Source organism: Leucopleurus acutus, assembly GCF_964270905.1.
Source record: "Leucopleurus acutus genome assembly, chromosome: 16".
NCBI lineage: Eukaryota > Metazoa > Chordata > Mammalia > Artiodactyla > Delphinidae > Leucopleurus > Leucopleurus acutus.
The window spans coordinates 39453512-39473883 of record NC_139158.1 but is presented as its reverse complement, the minus strand read 5'-3'; the positions used below and the strand labels follow the sequence as shown (position 1 = coordinate 39473883).

General features: G+C 51.9%; 1 protein-coding gene across 1 annotated transcript in view; it reads left to right on the top strand.

Annotated features, from left to right (window-relative positions):
- BFSP1 (beaded filament structural protein 1) overlaps nt 1-20036 on the top strand; it is a gene marked incomplete at both ends in the record, with an annotated part of 35739 nt that extends 15703 nt beyond the window's left edge. The window contains 5 exons of the mRNA XM_082857141.1: nt 1994-2086; nt 5609-5716; nt 14278-14498; nt 17050-17135; nt 18910-20036. Of these exons, the coding sequence (XP_082713267.1) occupies nt 1994-2086; nt 5609-5716; nt 14278-14498; nt 17050-17135; nt 18910-20036 (1635 nt within the window). The remainder of the gene's footprint in view (nt 1-1993; nt 2087-5608; nt 5717-14277; nt 14499-17049; nt 17136-18909) is intronic.
- Between the last annotated feature and the right edge of the window lie 336 nt (nt 20037-20372).

Below are 20372 nucleotides of genomic sequence, written 5' to 3'. Positions count from 1 at the left end.
ACACATGGCATGTAGGGGCCTCCTCGCATGTAGCGCTGTGCTCTGCCCCCACCCCTGCCAGCTTCTCACAGGCCTCACGTTGGGGGGGCTTTGGTGTTCTGGAAATGTCCAGTCCTGGAGCTGTGTAACCAAGGGCCAGTGACCTAACCTCTCTGAGCTTCTTCATCTTCGAAATGCAAACGCCAGACTCTCCTTCCTGCACAGCCATGTCATCTGAGCATAGACACCTGTGGGCCTGGCCATGACCCTCAACCCTCGGGGCTGACCTCTCCAGGGAGCCTGGCCTCCCTCCAGCTGCAGTATCTGTGTCTCTGCCTCAGGACGGATGTGCACCAGGCAGCGGAGGGCAGGTCTGCCTCCCAGGAAGTGTTGGGGAGTTAATGCTGAGGGGGCAGCCTCAGCCAGGGACGGATGGAGTTGGTGGACATGTACCCCAGCTCCCTCTGCACCGGCTCCCAGAGAGCCCGCTAGGACTGGTGCCCACAGGGGTAATTCACCTGAAAACACAGCGTCTCACCTCCCTGCTCCACTGCTCATGTTTCCTGACATCTTTGCCCAAGCAAACTATTTGCACGCAGATCCTTCCCCCAGGGTCTGTATCTTACTCAGCTGGGGCTGCTATGACGAAGTACCACAGACTGGGTGGCTTATGAGCAACAGAAATTCATTCCTCTCAGTTCTGGAGCCTGGAGCACCGAGATCAGCATGCCGGCAGGGTTGGGTTCTGGTGAGGACCCTCTTCCTGGCTTGCAGACGGCTGCCTTTTTGCCATGCACTCACCTGGCCTTTCCTAGATCCGTATCCATAGAGAGAGTGACTGCCTTTCTTATCAGGGCACTAATCCCACCCTGGGGGCCCCACCTTCATGCCCTCATCTAAATTTAATTGTTCCCCAAAGGTCCCACCTCCAAATACCATCCTGCTGGGGGTTAGGGCTTCAGCACATGAATTTTGGAGGGACACAACTTTCGATCTATAACTGTCTGCTTCTGGGGAAAGTCACACTGAGGCAACGTGAAGTAATATGGGTGAAGCACCTGGTACAACCTGGAACTTGGCAAGTGCTCAGGCAGCATCAGAGTCCCTTCCTGTCTCTGTGGGTGCCTGCTGCATTGTCTCACTGAATCCCAAAAAACAGCCTCAAGAGACAGTGTCCTAGGTTCCCTGTCAGCAGAGCCTGAGGTGCCTATAGGTGGGATGGGGGTTAGGAAGGCGCAGGGGAAGGGGCTGAGCTGGAGTCCAGGCTCAGCCTGATCCCATGGGGGCTCTGGAGCGTGAATCACACCACAAGCTTGGTCCCACCTTGAGGCAAGAGGGTTGGTCTTGTGTCCTGAGCCAGGAGGCATTGGTCCGGGTGGGGCATGGTGTGGCATTGGGGGCAGTTGCATAGCTTCCTGGCAGGATGACCACTGTGTGGCCGAGGGCAGCTCTGCAGAGGGGGCAGCTGTGCTACGTCGGCAGCTCTCATGCACGGAGCAGGCCCAGGTGATCTGCTGGTGAAAGGGACCAGGCATTGCCTTCAGGTTGTTAATCCCTCTTTTGTGGAAGAATCGGAGGTTTAGCCGGTTTGAATACCTTGCCTGAGGCCACGTGCACCTAGTGAGTGAGGCAGTCCCCACCGGACTGGCCACAGCCTGTCCTCTGAAGCACCGCCTGTGCTGCAGTCAGCAAGGTCCTTTGTGCCCTCCGGGACCTCTTTGTCCCCCATCCCTGCTTTTCTGATAACCCTGCATCCAGGGCGCTATGGAGACAGCGGCAGGGCAGCCACGGGACTGAAGGGAAGGTGACATGAACTAAGCCTCGGTTTATTCATCGAGCCCAGTGTTCTCATGCAGATTAAAGGAGGCATAAAGCGTCCTCCGCCCCCATCACCGTCTGTCCTATTTGTGGCGGTGGGACACGTGAAGGTATTCATCCTGCAGGTCACCTGGTACTGGAAGGGGAAAATGTGGGGAGCTCAAGTTCTCATGAGAACGCTTTCCTCCCCCAACAGAACCTTCTGGAGATTCAGACCTACGTCAGCATCCTGCAGCAGATCATCCAGACCACCCCGCAAGCAGCCGCCTTAACCAGTGGCACGAGGGAGGTAAGAACGGGAGCCCAGGCGGCTGCAAAACCGCATGTGGGGATTTGTCCTGCAGCCCCGGGAGCCCAGAGACCCAGGGAGAGGCGTCAGGTCACCCCCACTGCGGGTTCACATTCGAAGTTCACTCTTCTGCTCTTTCACTCAGACGGTGAACGTGGGTATTTAGACATCTGAGGACATAAACTGTGCCCCTGACCATCTTCTTAGGTATTTCCTCTTGAGGATTGCGGGCTGTCCTTCCTTGTCTAGTTTATAAGAAACTTCCAGACTGTTTCCCAAGCACTGTAGCCCTGCTGCATCCCCACTGGCAATGGATGGAAGTTTCTGTCGCTTTGCTTCCTTGTCAACGCTGGGTGTGTCGGGTTTTACTTTGGTTTGCTACTCTAATAGGTATGTTGTGTATCTCGCTGTGCTTTTAACTTGCCTCCCCTCACGCCTTAAAGATGTTGAGCATCTTTTCATGTGCTTATTTGCCATTTGTATAGCTTCTTTGTTGGACTATCTACCCAAGACTTTTGCCCATATTTTTTTATTGGGTTGTTTGTTTTCTTATTCCCCTTATCAATTTGACCATAATTTTGAATACAGAGAACCTCAGACAATTAGTGACTCTATTTTCAAGGTCAGGCTCTGCTAGTCTGGGGCATGAAAACTCTTGGGAAAGGATAGAGGTGATTGAAGCCGATTTTTAAAAAACTGGGATTTGGATGTAAAACCTTATTCCCAATATGTTCCAAATCCCTTCCTCACTTAGCTCGCTAGCAGGGCAACACGATATTGATGTATTTTTTCCCCTAATGTGGTTTATAGGATTTTGTGATGCATGATATGATATTGTACAAATAAACTGAAAAGGATGCAGATTAAAACAAAAATGTCATGTGTCCTTTCTTCAGAGGAATGTTACGCTGGGACAGGGTTTTGTAGACGGTTCAACTGAGAAGACTCTGGGTTTTTCTGCAAGGATGACTTAGGACAGAGGTCTACCCAGGCCCACACCCTGGAGAACCAGTGGGCTAGGGTGTTTGTTTGAACCTAATTTTTTATATCAAAGCTAAAGAAATCCCCAAATTTGCTTTCAGAGACACTTTTGAACCCTGCCAAGTAACATCTAAGAGGCAGGAGAGTTACTTTTTTGGGGCTTGACGGGGATATTCTTGTCCACATTGCCCACCAATGACCCCAACTGAACTGGGGTTACCACTAAGGCCTAAAAAACAGCTTCTCCTAAAGCATAATTTTCTTTGTCAGAGACTTCTTTCCAGACACTTTAGTTCTGTTTTTCAGACATTTTTCCTTTAATTCATAGGTGTTTTACATCAGAGCACACTTTTAAAGCACATATCATCTGTTCCCTTGTAACCCTGTTCTTCTGAGTTGTACGAATGTAGAGCCATCTAGACCTAGTTTAATAGCGTCAGTGATCATCAGAGACCCTCAGCATCGTCGCCCGGGAGCTTGAGACAAATGCAGCATCTGCAGCCCCACCCCCAGCAGACCCACTGTGTCAGAATCTGCATTTTAGCAAGATGCTCAGGGATTCGTGTGCACGTTAAAAAGCAGATTTAGAAAGAAGCACATTCGTTATTAATCTCAGCTGAAAAATTCTACATACGAGCTAGTTGGTTGCTTTCAGGTTTGCTCCTTTGACTCTTGTTACTGTCCTAGAAAATGCCCGTTGAGTTTGCACAAAGGATATAATTAGCATTGCTTCCTAGGAGCCTGGGGTTAATGTGTCCATAAAGCATAAAGTCAGTGTCCTGTAGCCAGAGGTCCCTGGGGCCACCCGTGTGGTCAAATCAAGCTGGGTTTATTACTCCCCACAGGAGGGGAGGGTATACGCCGTGGATGGGGACCTGCGCTGGTCTGGGTACTGTTGGGGGGTGGGGGGCTGGTCTTATGGCTGAATATCCCCCTATTTTGTACCTTGGAGGCCGAGGTATGGGGTGAGGCTAAGGCTGTGCTTGGTAACTAAGCACCGTCACTTGGGTTAGTGGTCATTTCTGTGGTTACACGGTGATTGCTTGGTCTGAGCTCAGACACAGTTGCAGAGCCAGTCTTGTTTCTGTCTTGTTCCCCTGGGATCCCAGAGTGACATCTTTAGGTGTTGAGGTGGCATCATCTGTAAATTTATAAGGAGGGAGCATCATGCTGGGGGGTGTTGGTTAGTGCCGGCTTCCAGCTGACAGCTGCCGGCTGTCCTCCTTCCTCTACAGTAAGTATCCAAGGGCCTCCTGTGCGCGAGGCACTGTGGGAGCACCTGTGGGTGGACATGGGGAGGATCTAGTATAAGTAGGAGCTGGGCGGTGAGGAGAGACGGGGCCAGACAAGCAGGCTGGGCCCTGGCGGGGAGGTGGGTGAGGGATTTGCACCGTGTCTGCGTCCATGCTGAGGCTGCAGGTCTCGGCTGGCATGTTTGCACATCCTCCATGTAGTGGTACCCAGAACGTGAGTCCCCTCTGCTCCCAGCTGTCCCCACGTCTGTGTCTTTGGGGCAGGGAGGCGGGAGCCGAGGCACAGAGAAGCAGGGAGGACAGAGAGAGAGAGAAACAGACTGACAGACAGGGAGAGAGACACACACAGAGAGACTGAGAGAATGCACATCTCCGCTGGGAGACTCAGAAAGAAACACACCATCCTTAGGCAGCTCTGTCCCCAGGCCCACTCCTCCTCCCTTGCTCTCACTTTCTCTGTGTCTCGTTGCTCTGGCCACTTTGCAGGCAGCTGCAGAGCAGGGGAACCTTCAGTGGGTGGCCGTGAACGTGCTGGGCTGTGACTCTGCCCGGCAGGGGGCGGGGGGGGGGTGTCTCTGTGTCAGAAGGCGCTGCTCTAGAGAGGCCAGGCTCGCAGGAGGGGGTTTAGATGTTTCTGAATAATGTGGAGAGGCTGGTGGGAAAAGGGCAGCTGCTCTGTAGAGTGTGGAGAGGTTGAGGGTGGACCTATTTCCAAAACATTCGGGGAGCACCAACAGGGCTTCCCCTGTCACCATGGCCCCTGCTGTGTGCCATGGGGACAGCTCAGCACAGTTGGTGGCTCTGGCTCAGGGCTCAGGCTTAGAAAACAAAGTGAAAAGGCAGTGAGTGGCCACGGTGGGCCTACCTGAGTCAGCTTGGCTGCTGTGACAAAATACTGTAGACCAGGTGGCTCAACCAACAGACACTTATTGCTTACAGTTCCGGAGGCTGGAAGTCCAAGGTCAGGGGGCTGGCAGATTTGGCCCCTGGGGAGAACCCCATCCCGGCTGGTAGATGCCACCCCTCTCTCTGTCCTTTCCTTCCTGCCCGCATGGAAGAGGGGGCCCTGGTGTCTCGTCCTCTTCTAATAAGGACACTAATCCCATCGTGAGGACCCCACCCTCATGATCTCATCTAAACCAACCCTCCTGCCAAAGGTCCCACCTCCAGATGCCATGCATTGGGGGTTAGGGCCTTGGCCTGCGAACTTGCGGGGACGTAAACATGCAGAACACAGCGGCCCCTCTCCTCTGAGTGTGAGCGTGCTGAGTCTGGCTTCTTTGTGCAGGCGAAGCTCTTGACGGAAAGGGAGGTGGCCACCCTGCAGAGCCAGCTGGAGGACAGCCAAGAGGTGCTCTGCCTCCTGCAGGCCCAGAGAGCCGAGCTGCAGGCCCAGGTATGCCCGCCCCTCCTGTCTGCTCCTCTCATTCAGGTGTCACGGGCCTGCACAGGTGAGCACTCGTGCATCTACCGCTGTGAATTCTACAGACTTAACACACCTGTGTCCTCAGCCCTCAGAGCCACAAACAGCATCCCCAGTGGGGTGGCCAGCAGTCCACTCCCCGGGACGCCTTCCTGCCCAGAATGGAAAAGCCCTGGGCCAATGGGGGCAGTGGGTCCCACAAATTCGTGGTCCCTGGAGATCCCCCGCAGGCCCCCTTTGAGTCGCTGCCCCTCCCCCACCGAGGGTAAGCTATCCCCACTTCTGCATAACCGATCTGTTTTGCCCAGTTTAACCTTGTTTTTGAAAATAAGAAATGGACATATGTTGGGGTTTTTACCCTACGCTCGCATGAATCTGTGCTTCCTGTTTCTCTTCTCATGACCTAAACTCTCTCCTTCGGAATTTGACTGCAGCCCTGGAGAGAGGGGTTGTGCTGGGATTTGCTCCTGCTCAGAATTTGTCAGCGGAAACTTTGCATTTCCACCCCACCCCTTTTCTTTTTTCGGTGACGCTTAGTTTGCAAACGAGCAGAAAAGCTTTTTGCAAACTTTGCAGGAAAGCGCAGTCCTGTCTCTGTGGCCTTCCTTTGCGGTTAATGAGCTTCGTGGGTCACCCCACCCCCGCCAACCCTGTGATTCCTCCAGTTTTCTTCCTCTCGTTACTGTACACCGGGCCATTCTGATGGGGACGTCGGGTTAGAATACGCTTCTTACGCTGTGTAACCACATTTCCCAAATCCAAAAGTAAGTTGACGTTCGGTTTGACAAGTACACATGAGGGACAAGGGAACAAAAATTTAAAAATCTGCCCCTCTAGAAAACCCAGACCATTAAAGGCTATATGTGACTTTGTCTCTATCCCACCAATGCCTGACAAGATCAAACCCTGCTGAAGCCACGTGAGATGTGGTGCTTTTGGTGGGTGCACGGTGCCCTCCAGATCTCAGGACTTGAGTCCAGAATCCTGATGCCTGCCCCACCCGCCACCCGACCCCTCCCTGCGCAGCAACTCAGGGGCCACGGAGAGCGAACGGGGGCCTGGGGATGGTCCCCGAAGGCAAAGACCCCAGCTCAGGAAAGCGAGTACTGCCCTTAAAACGCGTCCTGCTCTTGTTGACAAACCACGGCTTGGGGACCAGACGCACCGTTTTGGTGACTTGGTGAATGTGTGGTTTCCTCTGAGGCCCTGAGAGGATGGAGGGAGGGTCAGGGTGTGTGTGTGTGTGATGTGTGTGCACGTTTTTATATGTGTGCATGTGTGCATATGTGTATATGTCTGTATATGTCTGTATGTAAGTGTATGTGTATATCTAAGTGTGTGTATGTGTGTATATATTTGTGCGTTAGTATATGTATATATGTGTGTATGTAAGTGTATGTGTAAAATGTGTGTATGTAACTGTATGTGTGTACGTGTGTAATGTGTGCATGTTTTTATATGTGTGCATGTGTGCATGCAAGTATATATGGGTATATAAGTGTATGTGTGCATGTGTGCATGTAAGTATGTTTGTGTAAGTGTATGCGTGTATGTGTGTGTGTATGTGTGTGTACGTGTGTGTGTGTGAATGAGTGTTTAGAGAAGTGGATGCACACCCAGTCATGGTTCTAGACACCAGTGTTTTCCAAACCACCAGTTACAAGTCATTACTGGGTTGTAAAATGAACTCAGCAGGATCGACTGGCTTGAGAAAAGAAGGAATTCACAGCACTAGCCTAAGACCGAAGAGGAAATGACAGGGTGCATGGCGAGTAGAGGCAGGATTTATTTTGTGAAACCTTTGTTTTAAATATATCTGTATGTGTGTTTAAGTATATAGATTTGTGCAAATACACACATGTACTTATATCTTTGTATGATGTCTATGGTTTGTGATGTAAAATGTAGCTCTTCCAGTGGCCACGGTGATGAGGTTGAAAACCTCTGCCCGAGAGACTGAGAAGGACCCCAGTCTCCTCAGGAGATGAGGGAGCCCAGCCTGATGTGGCGGGCACATCAACCGGTGAAGTCCGGTTCCAGGACGAAAAGAATGCTTGTCTCTCTGTGAACTCATATGCATTTATTGACTATAAAAGTAAGACGGGGCTTCCCTGGTGGCGCAGTGGTTGAGAGTCCGCCTGCCGATGCAGGGGACACGGATTCGTGCCCCAGTCTGGGAAGATCCCGCATGCCGCGGAGCGGCTGGGTCCGTGAGCCAGGGCTGCTGAGCCTGCGCGTCCGGAGCCTGTGCTCCGCAACGGGAGAGGCCACGACAGTGAGAGGCCCGCATACCAAAAAAAATAAAAAATAAAAAATAAGACGTTTCATAAAGGGTTAGCCTAGTTTCTGAGAATATGAGATAAAGCTCTCTGCTTGGCCGCCTGTCCCCACCCATAGCTGCTGCAGAAAGACTGGCTTGTCTGACTCTGAGGTCGTTGTCTCTCTAACTGCGGGGGGGCTTCACTGTCTCTTCTGTGCCATCCCCCCGCCAATCCCCTGCCCAGCAGTCTGGTGAAGCCCCTGGACCCTTTCTGAGAAAAATGTTAAAGGCATATGGCTTCCGTCAGAGGTTTAGGACTACGGGACGCTTAAGCTAAAGAGGCTTCTTTTGTACTTTGGTTCTGCCCTTGTGTTTTGAAGGTTCTCATTTATACCTGGGGTATCAGAAGAAACATTTCAACAAAGTGTCTTGTTGGAAATTAATAGCCCCAGCCATCAGCTGATGACTTTATTTCTTATCCCATTCATAATTAAAAGTTACTAATTTGAAATTTTATGTTTATTTTACATTCTAAGTCTTTGGTAAAGTCACATATTAAGGATGACTGAAATACTTCCAGAGGAGCTCTGTTGGCGTAGTTGTAGAGAAATGCATTTGAACTAATGTGGTATAAAACTGTAATAAAGCAGAAATTTCATGTATTTGCCAAAATTCTGAGTTTGTAAAATTACCTTCATTTCTTTGGCATCACGTACTTACATTAATAATAGTAAAATAAGATATTGACATTTTCCATAAAAAAAGAAAAATGTCAAAGGCATAAATTATATAGAATTAAAAGGAAACCAATTATATTGAAACAAAATATTATCTGCCGAATTAGTTATCAAAATATTGCCAAAGCATTTCCTCTATAATAATATATGTGCTTATAAGAAGTAAAACCTAGCAGGGGGTCTGATGAAACATGAGTCATATTAGTTTTCTCTTGCGGCCATAATAAATTTTCACAAAGGTCAGGGCCTAAAACAGCACTTCCTTGTGACCTTACGGTTCTGCAGGTTAGAAGTCGGGGCAGGCTTGGCTGGTTTCTCTGCTCTGGGGCTCACAGTCCTGAAATGAAGGTGTCAGCCGGCCTGGGCCCCCGTATCTGGAGGTTCTTGTTGGGTGGTGGGTCGAATCTGCTTCCTGTCCCATTCCTGTCATTGGCAGAATTCCCTTCTGTGTGCCGCTGGGACCAAGGACCCTATTTCTTTGCTGGCTGTCGGCCAGGATTTACTCCAGACGCCGTCCACCTTCCTTGGCATGTGGCCCCTCCATCTTCAAGGACAGCAATGGTGCTTCGAATCTTTCTCATGCATCTAATCTCCCTGATTTCTGCTCTTAAGGGCCCGTGGACTTAGGAATAATCTAGAATAATCTCCCTGTTTTTTAAGGTCAGCTGAGTAAGAAGTTCCTTTGCCGAGTAACATAATATATTCATGGGCATACAGCTAAGGGGCAAAGGTCATGGGGCCGAAAGTCTGCCTAATTAGCTTGAATCAAAACACGCACGTGGCAGGACCCACCTGAGAGCTTCTGACTCAGTGGGTCTGGGGTGTGGCCCAAGAATTTTTATTTCTAAATTCCAGATGCTGTTGCTGGTCGAGGAACCACACTTTGAGAACATTGATGTAGGGGTGGTCCAACGTTGGGCCAGAATATTCTACACCTCGGGCACCCGGGTTCCTGGCTCGGGCCCTCCATAGCCTTATTCACGAGATGTTCACGGCTGGCTTTTTGCCGATTTTAAAAGGCTGTTGTGACTTCCCAGTGGAGTAGCTGAGCTGAGCGTTCCAGGGGAGACTCGTCAGCCTAGCCCCTCAGCAGGGCCAGGGCCATGACTGGGGACATGATGGGGGTCAGGGGAGGGGGAGCTCCTTGCAGCCTGAGGGCTCCAGCCGGCAGGGCTGTGGCAGCTGGTTCTGCCTATGGTTAGGGCATCTGATGCTTCTGGAACCCTCCGTCGCAGGGTCCTCAGGGGGAGGTCCCTGAACCAGCAGCATCAGTGTCAGCATCACCTGGGGCTTGTCAGAAATGCTCGTTCACGGGCCCGTCCCAGATCTACGGAACCAGGAACTCCGGAGGGCCCAGCATCTCGTTTAACAAGCCCTCCAGGTGGCTCTGCAGGCTCAAGTTTAAGAACGTTGGTCCACAGGTTGCCCAGGACCGCACCCACGATTGGAACTGAATGTGGACCACACACGAGACCCCTGGGGATGGCACTTCTTCCAGGCGGGTGAGAAGGGACAGGCGTTCTGGTTCTCTAAATTGCATCTGCTGAGTTTCTGTGACAGGAAAGTGAAAAAAGTCAGATTATTGGGAAAGTATACGCCCACGTGTCATTTCTCAGTAAAGTCCCTTAGCGCCACCTGGTGGTACGTTTTGGTAAGACAGCGTGTAATCGACGAAGGACACTTGATTTCTTTTTCCGTTTTGAAATGACCTTGGATCTAAAGGAGTCTGGGTGCCTAAAGGGACTGAGGCAGGAGGTCACCTCTCCAGATGCGCTCACTGTGAGGCACTGGCCCGGGTCCCTGAGGACCATGCTGTGCAGAGGCAAGCCCTGCAGCTGTGCTGAAACACATCTTTCAGCCGTTTCTGGCCAGCCCCACGCGAGGTCCAGGGAGCACTGAGCAGAGCCTGGCCTGGCTCCTGCTCCGGCCGCCCAAGCCTGGTGGGGAGACGGCTATCAGCCGGATCTAAGCGGTCCAAGCGGAAACACACGGTCACCTAGCTCAAGATGAAGTTCCGGCTGCCTAGAGGCCCACACCTCCCACCTGCCTCTTTCCACCCGCCAGGGCTGTCTGTGGGCTGCTCTCTCCCCCTCTCCTCTCTGGACCCCTCCTGTGGATCCTGGCACCGGCGCCTCTGCTCCCCACTTCTCTCTCTGCAAGTGGCTTTGCTTCTGCAGCACCTGGACCGGCCCCACCTCCTCCTGGAAGACTTCCGTGATGTCCCCAGCACCCTGGGCCTCTCCGTGGGCTCTGTGACACCTTGGGCTTTGTTCCTGTGACCGAGCCGCCTCCCTCTCTGGGCTGTGGCTCCTGGAACGAGGGTTTCTTTCTCCCACAGTCAGGCTGGGGCTGGACGGCCTCTGAAGCCCGTGCCGAGATCACTCCCATCAGAGTCGTTGCATTAGCCCCCTTTGAGCTGCTGCAAGTGGGGCTTTTATTGGTTTTCCTGAACACCCCACCTTCTGATGAATGGTTTAAATTATTGAGCTATAACACCAGGTGCTGCGGGCACAGCCCTTTCCTGCTCATGTGGGAGAAAGCTAAGCTTTGATGAAAGGCAGCTGTGATCAGCTTTCATGCCTTCCTGCTGCCCGGTTGACACTGGGATCGCTGGACCCCAGCCATGCCAGCCTGTGGCCCGCAGGCTTCGTTCTCAGGACTGCTCCGTGGAAATGGAGAGTCTTACGTGGGGATTCATCCACTCCGGATGGCTTCTTGTCTCTGAGATTTGAGCCTCAAAGGGGTCCTTTAAATTCCTTACTTCATGGAAGCATTTCCTAGAGTGTGTGAACACCGGTGTGGGTAAGAGCATGTGGTCACACCAAGAATCAGAGGCTGTGCCTCAGTATTTGACATCCCAGGAGACTGTTTGAATGGAGATAATTTTTAATGAGGAACAGAAACCTGGTCAAACTCGCTTGGTTTATTTTGAAATAATTTTAGACTTCTAAGAAGCTGCAAAAATAGCTCAGAGGTTTCCCGTACTCTCCACCCAGTTCCCTCAAAGTCAACCTCTTAATAGCACAGCACCAAGGTTGGAACCAGGACATTGTCGAGCACGCCATCCTGGTAACAGATTTGCCTGAAATCTCACCTGTTACCCTGCTCACGTGTTTTCTGGTCCTGGATCCTGCTTGCATTCAGCTGTCCTGTCTCCTCAGCCTCCTCCAATCTGGGACAGTTCCTGCCCATCTCTGTTTCTCATGACCTTGATGGCCAGTCCTCCTGTGGGACGTCCCCCCATCTGGACTTCCCTGATGCCTTCTCGGGGCTGAGCTGAGGCTCTGCGTTTGCGGCAGGAGCACGACAGAAGTGACGGGTCCTCGGTGCCTCTCACCAGGAGCGCCATGTGGCTGTGTCTTTGTACTGGGGGTGAGACTTGGGTCACCTGGGGTGGTGTCTCCAGCTTTCTCGACTGTGAAGATATTTTCCCCCAAAGGAGCAAGATATAAAGGGGCTGATGACCTTTGGGAACAGGGCGGGCGGCGGGAGCTTCTCACTCTCCCCGATTCCCTCTTTTCTCTCTTTTGCTGGCCCTCTCATCTCTGTTGCCTTTGCCTTTTGGCTTCATGTCTCTGTCTTTCTGAAGAATTGCCTTTCTCAGTTTCTCCACGCACTTTATGAAAGATTGTTTCTCCAGGGTGGTGGCTTCAGACCCTGGGCTTACGTGTCCCAGTGAGTCTAGAACCTACCACCATGTCACTGCTATTCCTGAGATCCCTTCCCAGATGCCCGGAGAGGAAGCACGTGACAGGCCAGCCTGAGTCCTGGTTCTGCGGCTCTGGTCAGGGGAGTGTGGTCACACTGCTGCCCGGACACTTCCTACGTGTGAGATGGGACAGTCTTCAGACATGGGGACGACACAGGCCAGTGGACGGCTTCCCAGAGTGTCTAGTGCATGTACCTCTCCCTCTGTTCCTTCCTTCCTTCCTCCATTCCTCCCTCGTTCCCTTCCTCCCCCCTTCCTGATGCAACAGATCCATTCCTGACAACCTTTGTCGGCTGAGTCTGCCGGTGTCCTCACTAGGGACGTCACTGTTCCACGGCCACATCTGTACATAAAGTGAGGAATCAGGCTGTCGCAGGAATAATCACCCTCTACATGTCCAATGTGCTCGTTTAGCTGCATGTGTGAGGCGTCTTGTGGTGGACATACGTGAGGTTGGATTCAGATACCTGTCTAGTCCCCCGTGACTCAAAAAGTGTGACCCGGAGACCAGAGCCATGGGCATCGAGTGGGAGCCGCTTAGAAATGCAGCCCTCCCGGGCTTCCCTGGTGGTGCAGTGGTTAAGAATCCACCTGTCAATGCAGGGGACACGGGTTCGAGCCCTGGTCCGGGAAGATCCCACATGCCACAGAGCAGCTAAGCCCGTGTGCTTACAACCACTGAGCCTGCGCTCTAGAGCCCGCAAGCCACAACTACTGAGCCCGTGAGCCACAACTACTGAAGCCCAGGTGCCTAGAACCTGTGCTCTGCAACAAGAGAAGCCACCGCAATGAGAAGCCTGCGCACCGCAAGGAAGAGTAGCCCCCGCTCGCCGCAATTAGAGAAAGCCCGCGTGCAGCAACAAAGACCCAACGCAGCCCAAAAAAAAGAAAAAGAAAAAGAAGTAACTATCCTTTAAGAAAAAAAGAAAAGAAAAGAAATGCAGCCCCTCCGGCCCCACCGGACCTGCTGAGTCAGAATCTGAGCTGAACAGTATCCTTGGGGGGTTCAGATGCACGAAGAAGTTTGAGAACTCTTCCAGGAGAAGTGGGTTTGGTTTGCTTGTTCTATTTTGCTTTTGAGAACCGGCCATGCCTGTTAGATCTCTTCTCTTTGGGAAAATGAGGTTGTACTAAGCTTGCAAGTCAGTACGCTGTGGCCCTTTAGGGGTCGTCACAGCTCTTACAGTGAATGTGAGGCCACCTCTTTTTATTTTCCTACCTTAATTTTGATTTGTCCTGCATAAGTAGGTAATTAATGTTTCCCTGAAGTTATTTTATTTATACACATGTGCGAGTGTGCACAAACACACACACACCCTTTAGCTACCACAACATATATGTAACTCTACTGATCGGAAATGAGGAGAAAATTAAGGTGCCGTAGTGACTGAATAAGATCAAGGAAACTTCCTCCCTTAATTATTTCCGTAAAAATAGCATCTTATCTATTTAGTACATGTTCTTCTTTTTACTACTTTTTCAGCTGTCAGATTTATGCTAACTCAGTAAATTATGAAGAATGTACTTTGTTTGAGTTGCACGTTTTATTCCATGGATGGCAGTTTTCGTTTCAGTTTCTGGGGTTGTCATCTTCCCACTGCCTTTGCGGGGTGGAGACTCTGCTAGGGCAGATTTCCAAGGGTGCTGATGCAAGCGTAAGGAGAAGGGGTTCACATCCCTCTGTGGCTTAAGGATTCCCTGCTGACAGAGAAACAAACCCACAGAACAAATAAAACTGGATATGCCGCGTCCAGGGTATCCCTGCCGGGTCTGTGTCTTAAGCGAGAGGGTGGGCTGGGTTTCCTTACAGCTGTGTCTTTGCCCACAGACGGCGGCCCTAGAACAGGCCATCAGAGATGCCCACGAGTGCTACGATGAAGAGATTCAGCTCTACAATGAGCAGATTGACACCCTGCGGAAGGAGACTGAGGAGGCTGAGAGGAGCCTGGAGAGGTCATCCTACGACTGCCGGCAGCTGGTGGTCGCCCAGCAGACCCTGAGGAATGAGCTGGACCGGTATCACCGGATCATCGAGAACGAAGGCAACAGGTGGGGTCAGGGGTGAGCAGAGCCCGTGGGCACAGCGCCAACCTCTCTGGCTGGCCACTTACTTGTTCCACAGATCTTTGCTGAGTGTCTCCTGTGTTACTGTTCTAGGCAGTGGGGATGTGGCCAGGAAGGGAACCCCCAAATCTGTGACCTCACAGAGCTTGAATATTAGTTGGGGAGACAGGATGAGTGGGTTTGTAGCAGAGGGCGTGTGGCCTGTGACCTGTGCTCTGGAGTGAATCGCAGCAGGGAGAGGAGAGAGGAGGCGAGGGTGACTGGGGAAGTGTTTGAATGTCAAGCAGGGGGTCAGAAAGCCCCCACGGAGAAGGCTCCCTTCAGCTCACAGGCCTCTGGGGACATGAGTGTCTTAACACAGAGGATGATCAGGCGTGGTTATTGAGGTGCTGCCGGGGAGGGGCCTGCACGGTACCTGGAGCTCAACCAGCGCTCAGTGTAGGTGTTATTACTGCTGCTGCCGTCGTGACTCTGACCACCTGGGTCAGTAAGTGGTTGGGTCAGTAATGTGGCTGTCGACAGGCCGTCTGGTCTCCTCCACGTAATGGAACTTTGACTTGAACTCCACTGGGAAGTAGATCTCTGTCTCCAGCTCATCATCATTCACAGCTGCACCTGCATCGTCTACGGTCCATTTTCTAGATGTATTAATACATCTATATAGGGACTTCCCTGGTGGCACAGTGGTTAAGAATCCGCCTGCCAAAGCAGGGGACATGGGTTCGATCCCTGGTCTGGGAAGATCCCACACGCTGCAGAGCAACTAAGCCCATGAGCCACAACTACTGAGCCCGCGTGCCACAACTACTGAAGCCCGCGTGCCTAGAGCCTGTGCTCCACAGCAAGAGAAGCCACCACAATGAGAAGCCCGCGCACTGCAACGAAGAGTAGCCCCCGCTCGCCGCAACTAGAGAAAGGCCACACGCAGCAACAAAGACCCAACGCAGCCAAAAATAAATAAATAAATTTATTTAAAAAATACATCTACATCAACTATGTCTACACCTATACCTACCTACACGTACGTCTACATCTATGTCCTCCTCATCTGTATGTGTGGACATCTACACTGCATCTACATTATCCACCTCATCTGTAGCTACACCTACAACATCTTCATCTATACCTACACCTACACCTACCTCTACATCACCTACATTTATATGTACATCACCTACACCTACACCGACATTATCTGTACCTATATCTACATCATTTACATCTGTGTCACCTCCACATACAGTTATATCTACATTATCTATAGCTACACCTACATCTTTATCACCTAAATCTACACCTACACCTATACTTCCACTATACCTAAGTCATCTGTATCTACATCATCACGTACATGCACATCTACAACGATGTCTCCGTTATTTATAGCCACACCTACACCTACATCTATGGCTACATCAATGTCTGTATCTGTAGATATTCAGAGAACAGATTGAGGCCAGCCCCCTCCTATAGGGACTCTGAATCTCTATTAAGTTGAGGTTCTTCAATTCAGTCTTGCTGATTTTGGGGGGTTTAGATTGGGTTAACAGAGAAGCACCCAGACACAGGAGCACTTCCTTCCCTCTCGCTGGGGCTCTGTCTTGGCTGTGAGTGCTCTAATGTGTAGGAGGAAAAGCGAGACTTCCTTTTGTTTTCTCTAGTTCTGGTCAACGCATCGTGCTGAGCTCTATATTTATGTCACAGTGAATGCTCCATGCACACATATACAAAAATAAGTCTTGACCGGGTATTTAAGCGTCCTTGTGGAAATTTTTGTTTTGGGGGCAGGGCTTCAGCAAAAGGTAACTGGATACCCCTTTTGTTGGTTTATATATAACTCTTAATTTTGATATAATTTCAAATTGATAGAAATGTTGCAGGCACAGAACAAGGAAATTCTGAATCCCCTTAGATTCACCAGCTATTTATGTTTTGTCTCAATTGCTTTGTCTTTCCACTGGCTCTGATTATATATAACTATTTTTTAAAAAAGACCAGTTGGGGCTTCCCTGGTGGCGCCGTGGTTGAGAGTCCGCCTGCCGATGCAGGGGACACGGGTTCGCGCCCCGGTCCGGGAAGATCCCACATGCCGCGGAGCGGCTGGGCCCGCGAGCCATGGCCGCTGAGGCTGCGCGTCCGGAGCCTGTGCTCCGCAACGGGAGAGGCCACAACAGTGAGAGGCCCGCGTACGGCCAAAAAAAAAAAAAAAGACCAGTTGGGCATATTATACCCTGGTTGCCCTAAATACTTCAGCCTGGGCTGGCCATTCTCTTATTGAAAAAAACCTCCAAAACAAAAGAATTACAATTTTTTTTATAAGTGTGTTTCACAGCTTTGACTTGAGCTCAAAGCGATGAGTATTCCTTTCCGTTGTCCTCCAGTGTGTACATGTGTTTGTGGTTCATGAGCAGTTGGATCTGGAGAAAGCCTTTTTCATTTTTGCTGGACATTAGAGCATCCCTCTTGCCCGCCCCCCATCTGTTTGGCTCAGTGAATTAAAGCTGGAGATCACCCTCTTTCTGGTTCTTTTCGCCAGGCTGAGCTCTGCCTTCATTGAAACCCCGATCACTCTGTACACCGTGAGCCACGGAGCCTCCCTCAGCCCTCGACACGGTGTGAAAGGTGAGTCCCCAACCCTGGCTTCTGCGACTTTCTGTCCTGGGAAAAAGGAAAAATCAAGCGGCTTTCTCCCTGAACTTAGCATTCATACTCCCCGTCCGTCTGGAAATTCAGCGCTTTTATGTGAGGTCCCTTCTCTCCCTCACTGATGTCCTCCAACAGGTGCTGAGTGACTGAGTCAAAAAGTTTACAAGGAGAAAATCAGATGGGGGTTAGACGCCCTCAGGGACGCTGTCCGTGAACATGAGGCATTTAACTGGCGAGAAAAAATGCAGCTCAACATTTACTTGGGCAAGAAGTGAATACTGAATTGTATCTATTCACCGCCCCGCCCCCCCCCCCCCCCCCCAGTGAAATGAACTCTTTCATGCAGAGGTGCTTGATCTAGTGTAAGGAGCAGAGTAGATGCTCAATTTTTGTTCGTTCTCTCTCCCATTCAAAACTGAGCAGAAATAGCTTGGTGGGCAAGCGCAGCTTCTGCCTTCAACATTTGGTCCTTTGAGGATGGTTTCATGCGCCTGTGAGATGTCAGCTCACAGCTCAGTCTCCCCAGTCCTGAAGGAACAGAACAGTGCTGGGGAGAAGAGCCTGTGCTTATAGTGCCTTCAAATCCAGGGGTCTCAGAAAGCTCAGAGGGCTTTGCAGAGATGGGGTGCCAGAGTCAGAAGGTTGCTGCCAGGGGCAGGGGTCCCCAGACGCCCAGGGCCAGCTCCAGGGGCGGGTGGCTGTGTGCAGGGCGCTGGGCTTGATGCTGTGCGGTCGCTGTCTGGACGTTCTTCACAGTTTTGATTAGCGGGCCCTGAAATTCGGCAGCTGGTCCTGCAAGTAAGCCCTTCTCCACGCCTGCTCCCAGCCACCTGCTTTGTGGTGTCCCCACTGCGTCCCCCATCATGGCTTCACGGCCTGCTCACTCTGCCCTGTCACTGAGGGTCAGCCCCACGGGAGGCCCTTGCTCTGTGCAACTGAGTCCTCTGGTAGCGAAGGGAGGGAGGGGCTGGAGAAGACTTCGGGATGAAAAAGTTTAAAAATCACTGTGAGCAAAGCTGGAAAGCCTCCTGGGTGAGGCAGGGTGAGATTTTGTGTTACACTTTCAGTTTTTCCTCTTAGCTGATCTGAGGAAATGAATATGGCCTCGGGCACAGGGGATTCCTGTTCTGAGTTTGACAGCATCACTTCCTCTTATTGCCCAGGAGGAAGGGGACGCTGAGCAAGGGGTGTCTGTGTTCATCTGGCCTGGGTTGCGAGCGGGACAAGGGAGCTACTCCCCATGGCCGAGGCCATTCCGAACCCGTCAGAGGCCCAGGCAGCTCTGCCTTGCTCCTTTGGGGAAGCCTGAGGCGAGAGTGCCCTGTGGACTGGGTTTCCACTGTCTGCTCTGTGGATCCCAGTGTCCCCTGTGAACTCGGGGGGCAGGGGGCTTGGTGGGCACTGGAGCCCTGCTCCCACACAGTGTTACTGCAGGAGGATCACGGATCTCAGTCGGTTGTACCCAGTGTGATGGGAACTGTGGGCACCTCCCTCCCCTCCGCAAGCCCAGAGGGGCCGAGGGACTTGTCCAAAGTCACACAGTGGCCGGCAGAGCTGGGTCCTCAGTGTGGGCTGTGGACGCTTCAGACCCGGGGATCTTTCCCTGTTGCTTTTGATCATACGTAGTAACCCCCACCCCAGCGCTAGACAGGGGGCTCCAGGATAATTAGTGTATTTTTCAACACATACATTTTCTTCCTCTTTCATTGGTGATGATACTTGCCTCATTGTCCTTTTTTTTTTTTTAAAGATCTCGCCAGGGCTGTGCAGGATATAACAATAGCAAAACCAAGACAGAAAGGCCTCCCCAAGAACGTTCCAAGGAAAAAGGAGATCATAGCGAAAGACAAAGCAGATGCAAGTCGGGAAGAGGCACCACTGAGAGGCCCTGAAGACGCAAAGCCAGGGCAGGTGGCACCTAAAGAAGAGGGTGAATCTAAGCTCGACTCAGGGGAGGGAGAAGCAAGTCCCCCGACCGTGGACGGGGCTCCGGAGGATGTCCCAGACGGAGGGAAGATAAGCAAAGCCTTTGAAAAACTAGGCAAGATGGTCAAGGAGAGGGTGAAAGGCCCCAAAGAACCCGAGCCCCCCGCTGACCTGTACACCAGGGGGCGGTATGTGCTGGTCTCCGGAGATGCCAATTTCGTGGACCCAGGCTTCTGTTCCTTCTCCGTCCCGGCCAAAGGGGGCGTGGTGGTTTCCAAGGGGGACGACTCTGTGCTGCCTGACAGCCACGTGGAGCCCTCTCCCCAGCAGCCGGAGCCCCCTCTGGAGGATGGAGAGGGGCCTCCCCAGGGGCAAGATGGTCTGGAGGATGGACAGGGGCCTCCCCAGGGGAAAGAAGATGGTCTGGAGGACGGAGAGGGGCCTCCCCAGGAGAAAGATGGTCTGGAGGATGGACAGGGGCCTCCCCAGGGGAAAGAAGATGGTCTGGAGGACGGACAGGGGCCTCCCCAGGGGAAAGAAGATGGACACCCCCCTACCCCGCACACTGCAGACCAGGGGGATGAGATGAATGACGAAGAACTGAAGGGCCCCCAGGGGAAACAGGATGGCCAGAAGGAGGAGGAGGGGGCCAGGGAGCCCTGTGTCACAGTCTCTCCTGGCCCAGAGGGGCCGTCTACACCCCAGTCTCAAGGGCCTCAGGTCACTCAGGGTGGGTCCGACGGGCCTGGAGCTTGGAGCACCAGCCTCCCGGCGAGAAGCCCTCCCAGGACGCTGGCCTATGAGAAGGTGGAGGTGATGGAATCTATTGAGAAGTTTTCCACCGACAGCATCCAGACATACGAAGAGACTGCTGTAATCGTGGAGACCGTGATCGAAAACACGAAGGCAAACAAGAAGCAGCTGGAGGAGAAGTGCTCTTCCAATGCCTAGGCTCGAGGGGAGAAAGTGCCTTTGGGCCACTGTTGGGAAGTGCTTGGATATTTTAGGACAAACCATACAAGACTGAGGGTTCTTGTTTGGATTAGACCATAGTTGGCCTGTCTGGCTTGCCAGTGAAGCCTTAATTAAAACGTTTTCTTTGCTTGCACATCCTTTGTCTAATTAACAGGGGCTTTGGGCTTTTAGGTGGGTTAGCCTTGCTCAGGGGTGCCATGCTCGTTTAGGAAAGAGACAAGCCCTTCATATGGGTCATTGAGAGACTCGTCAGAGGCTCAGAGTCTGCATTCCACAGAGAAACGTGTTAGATGATGGATTGGCTGGTTTTCT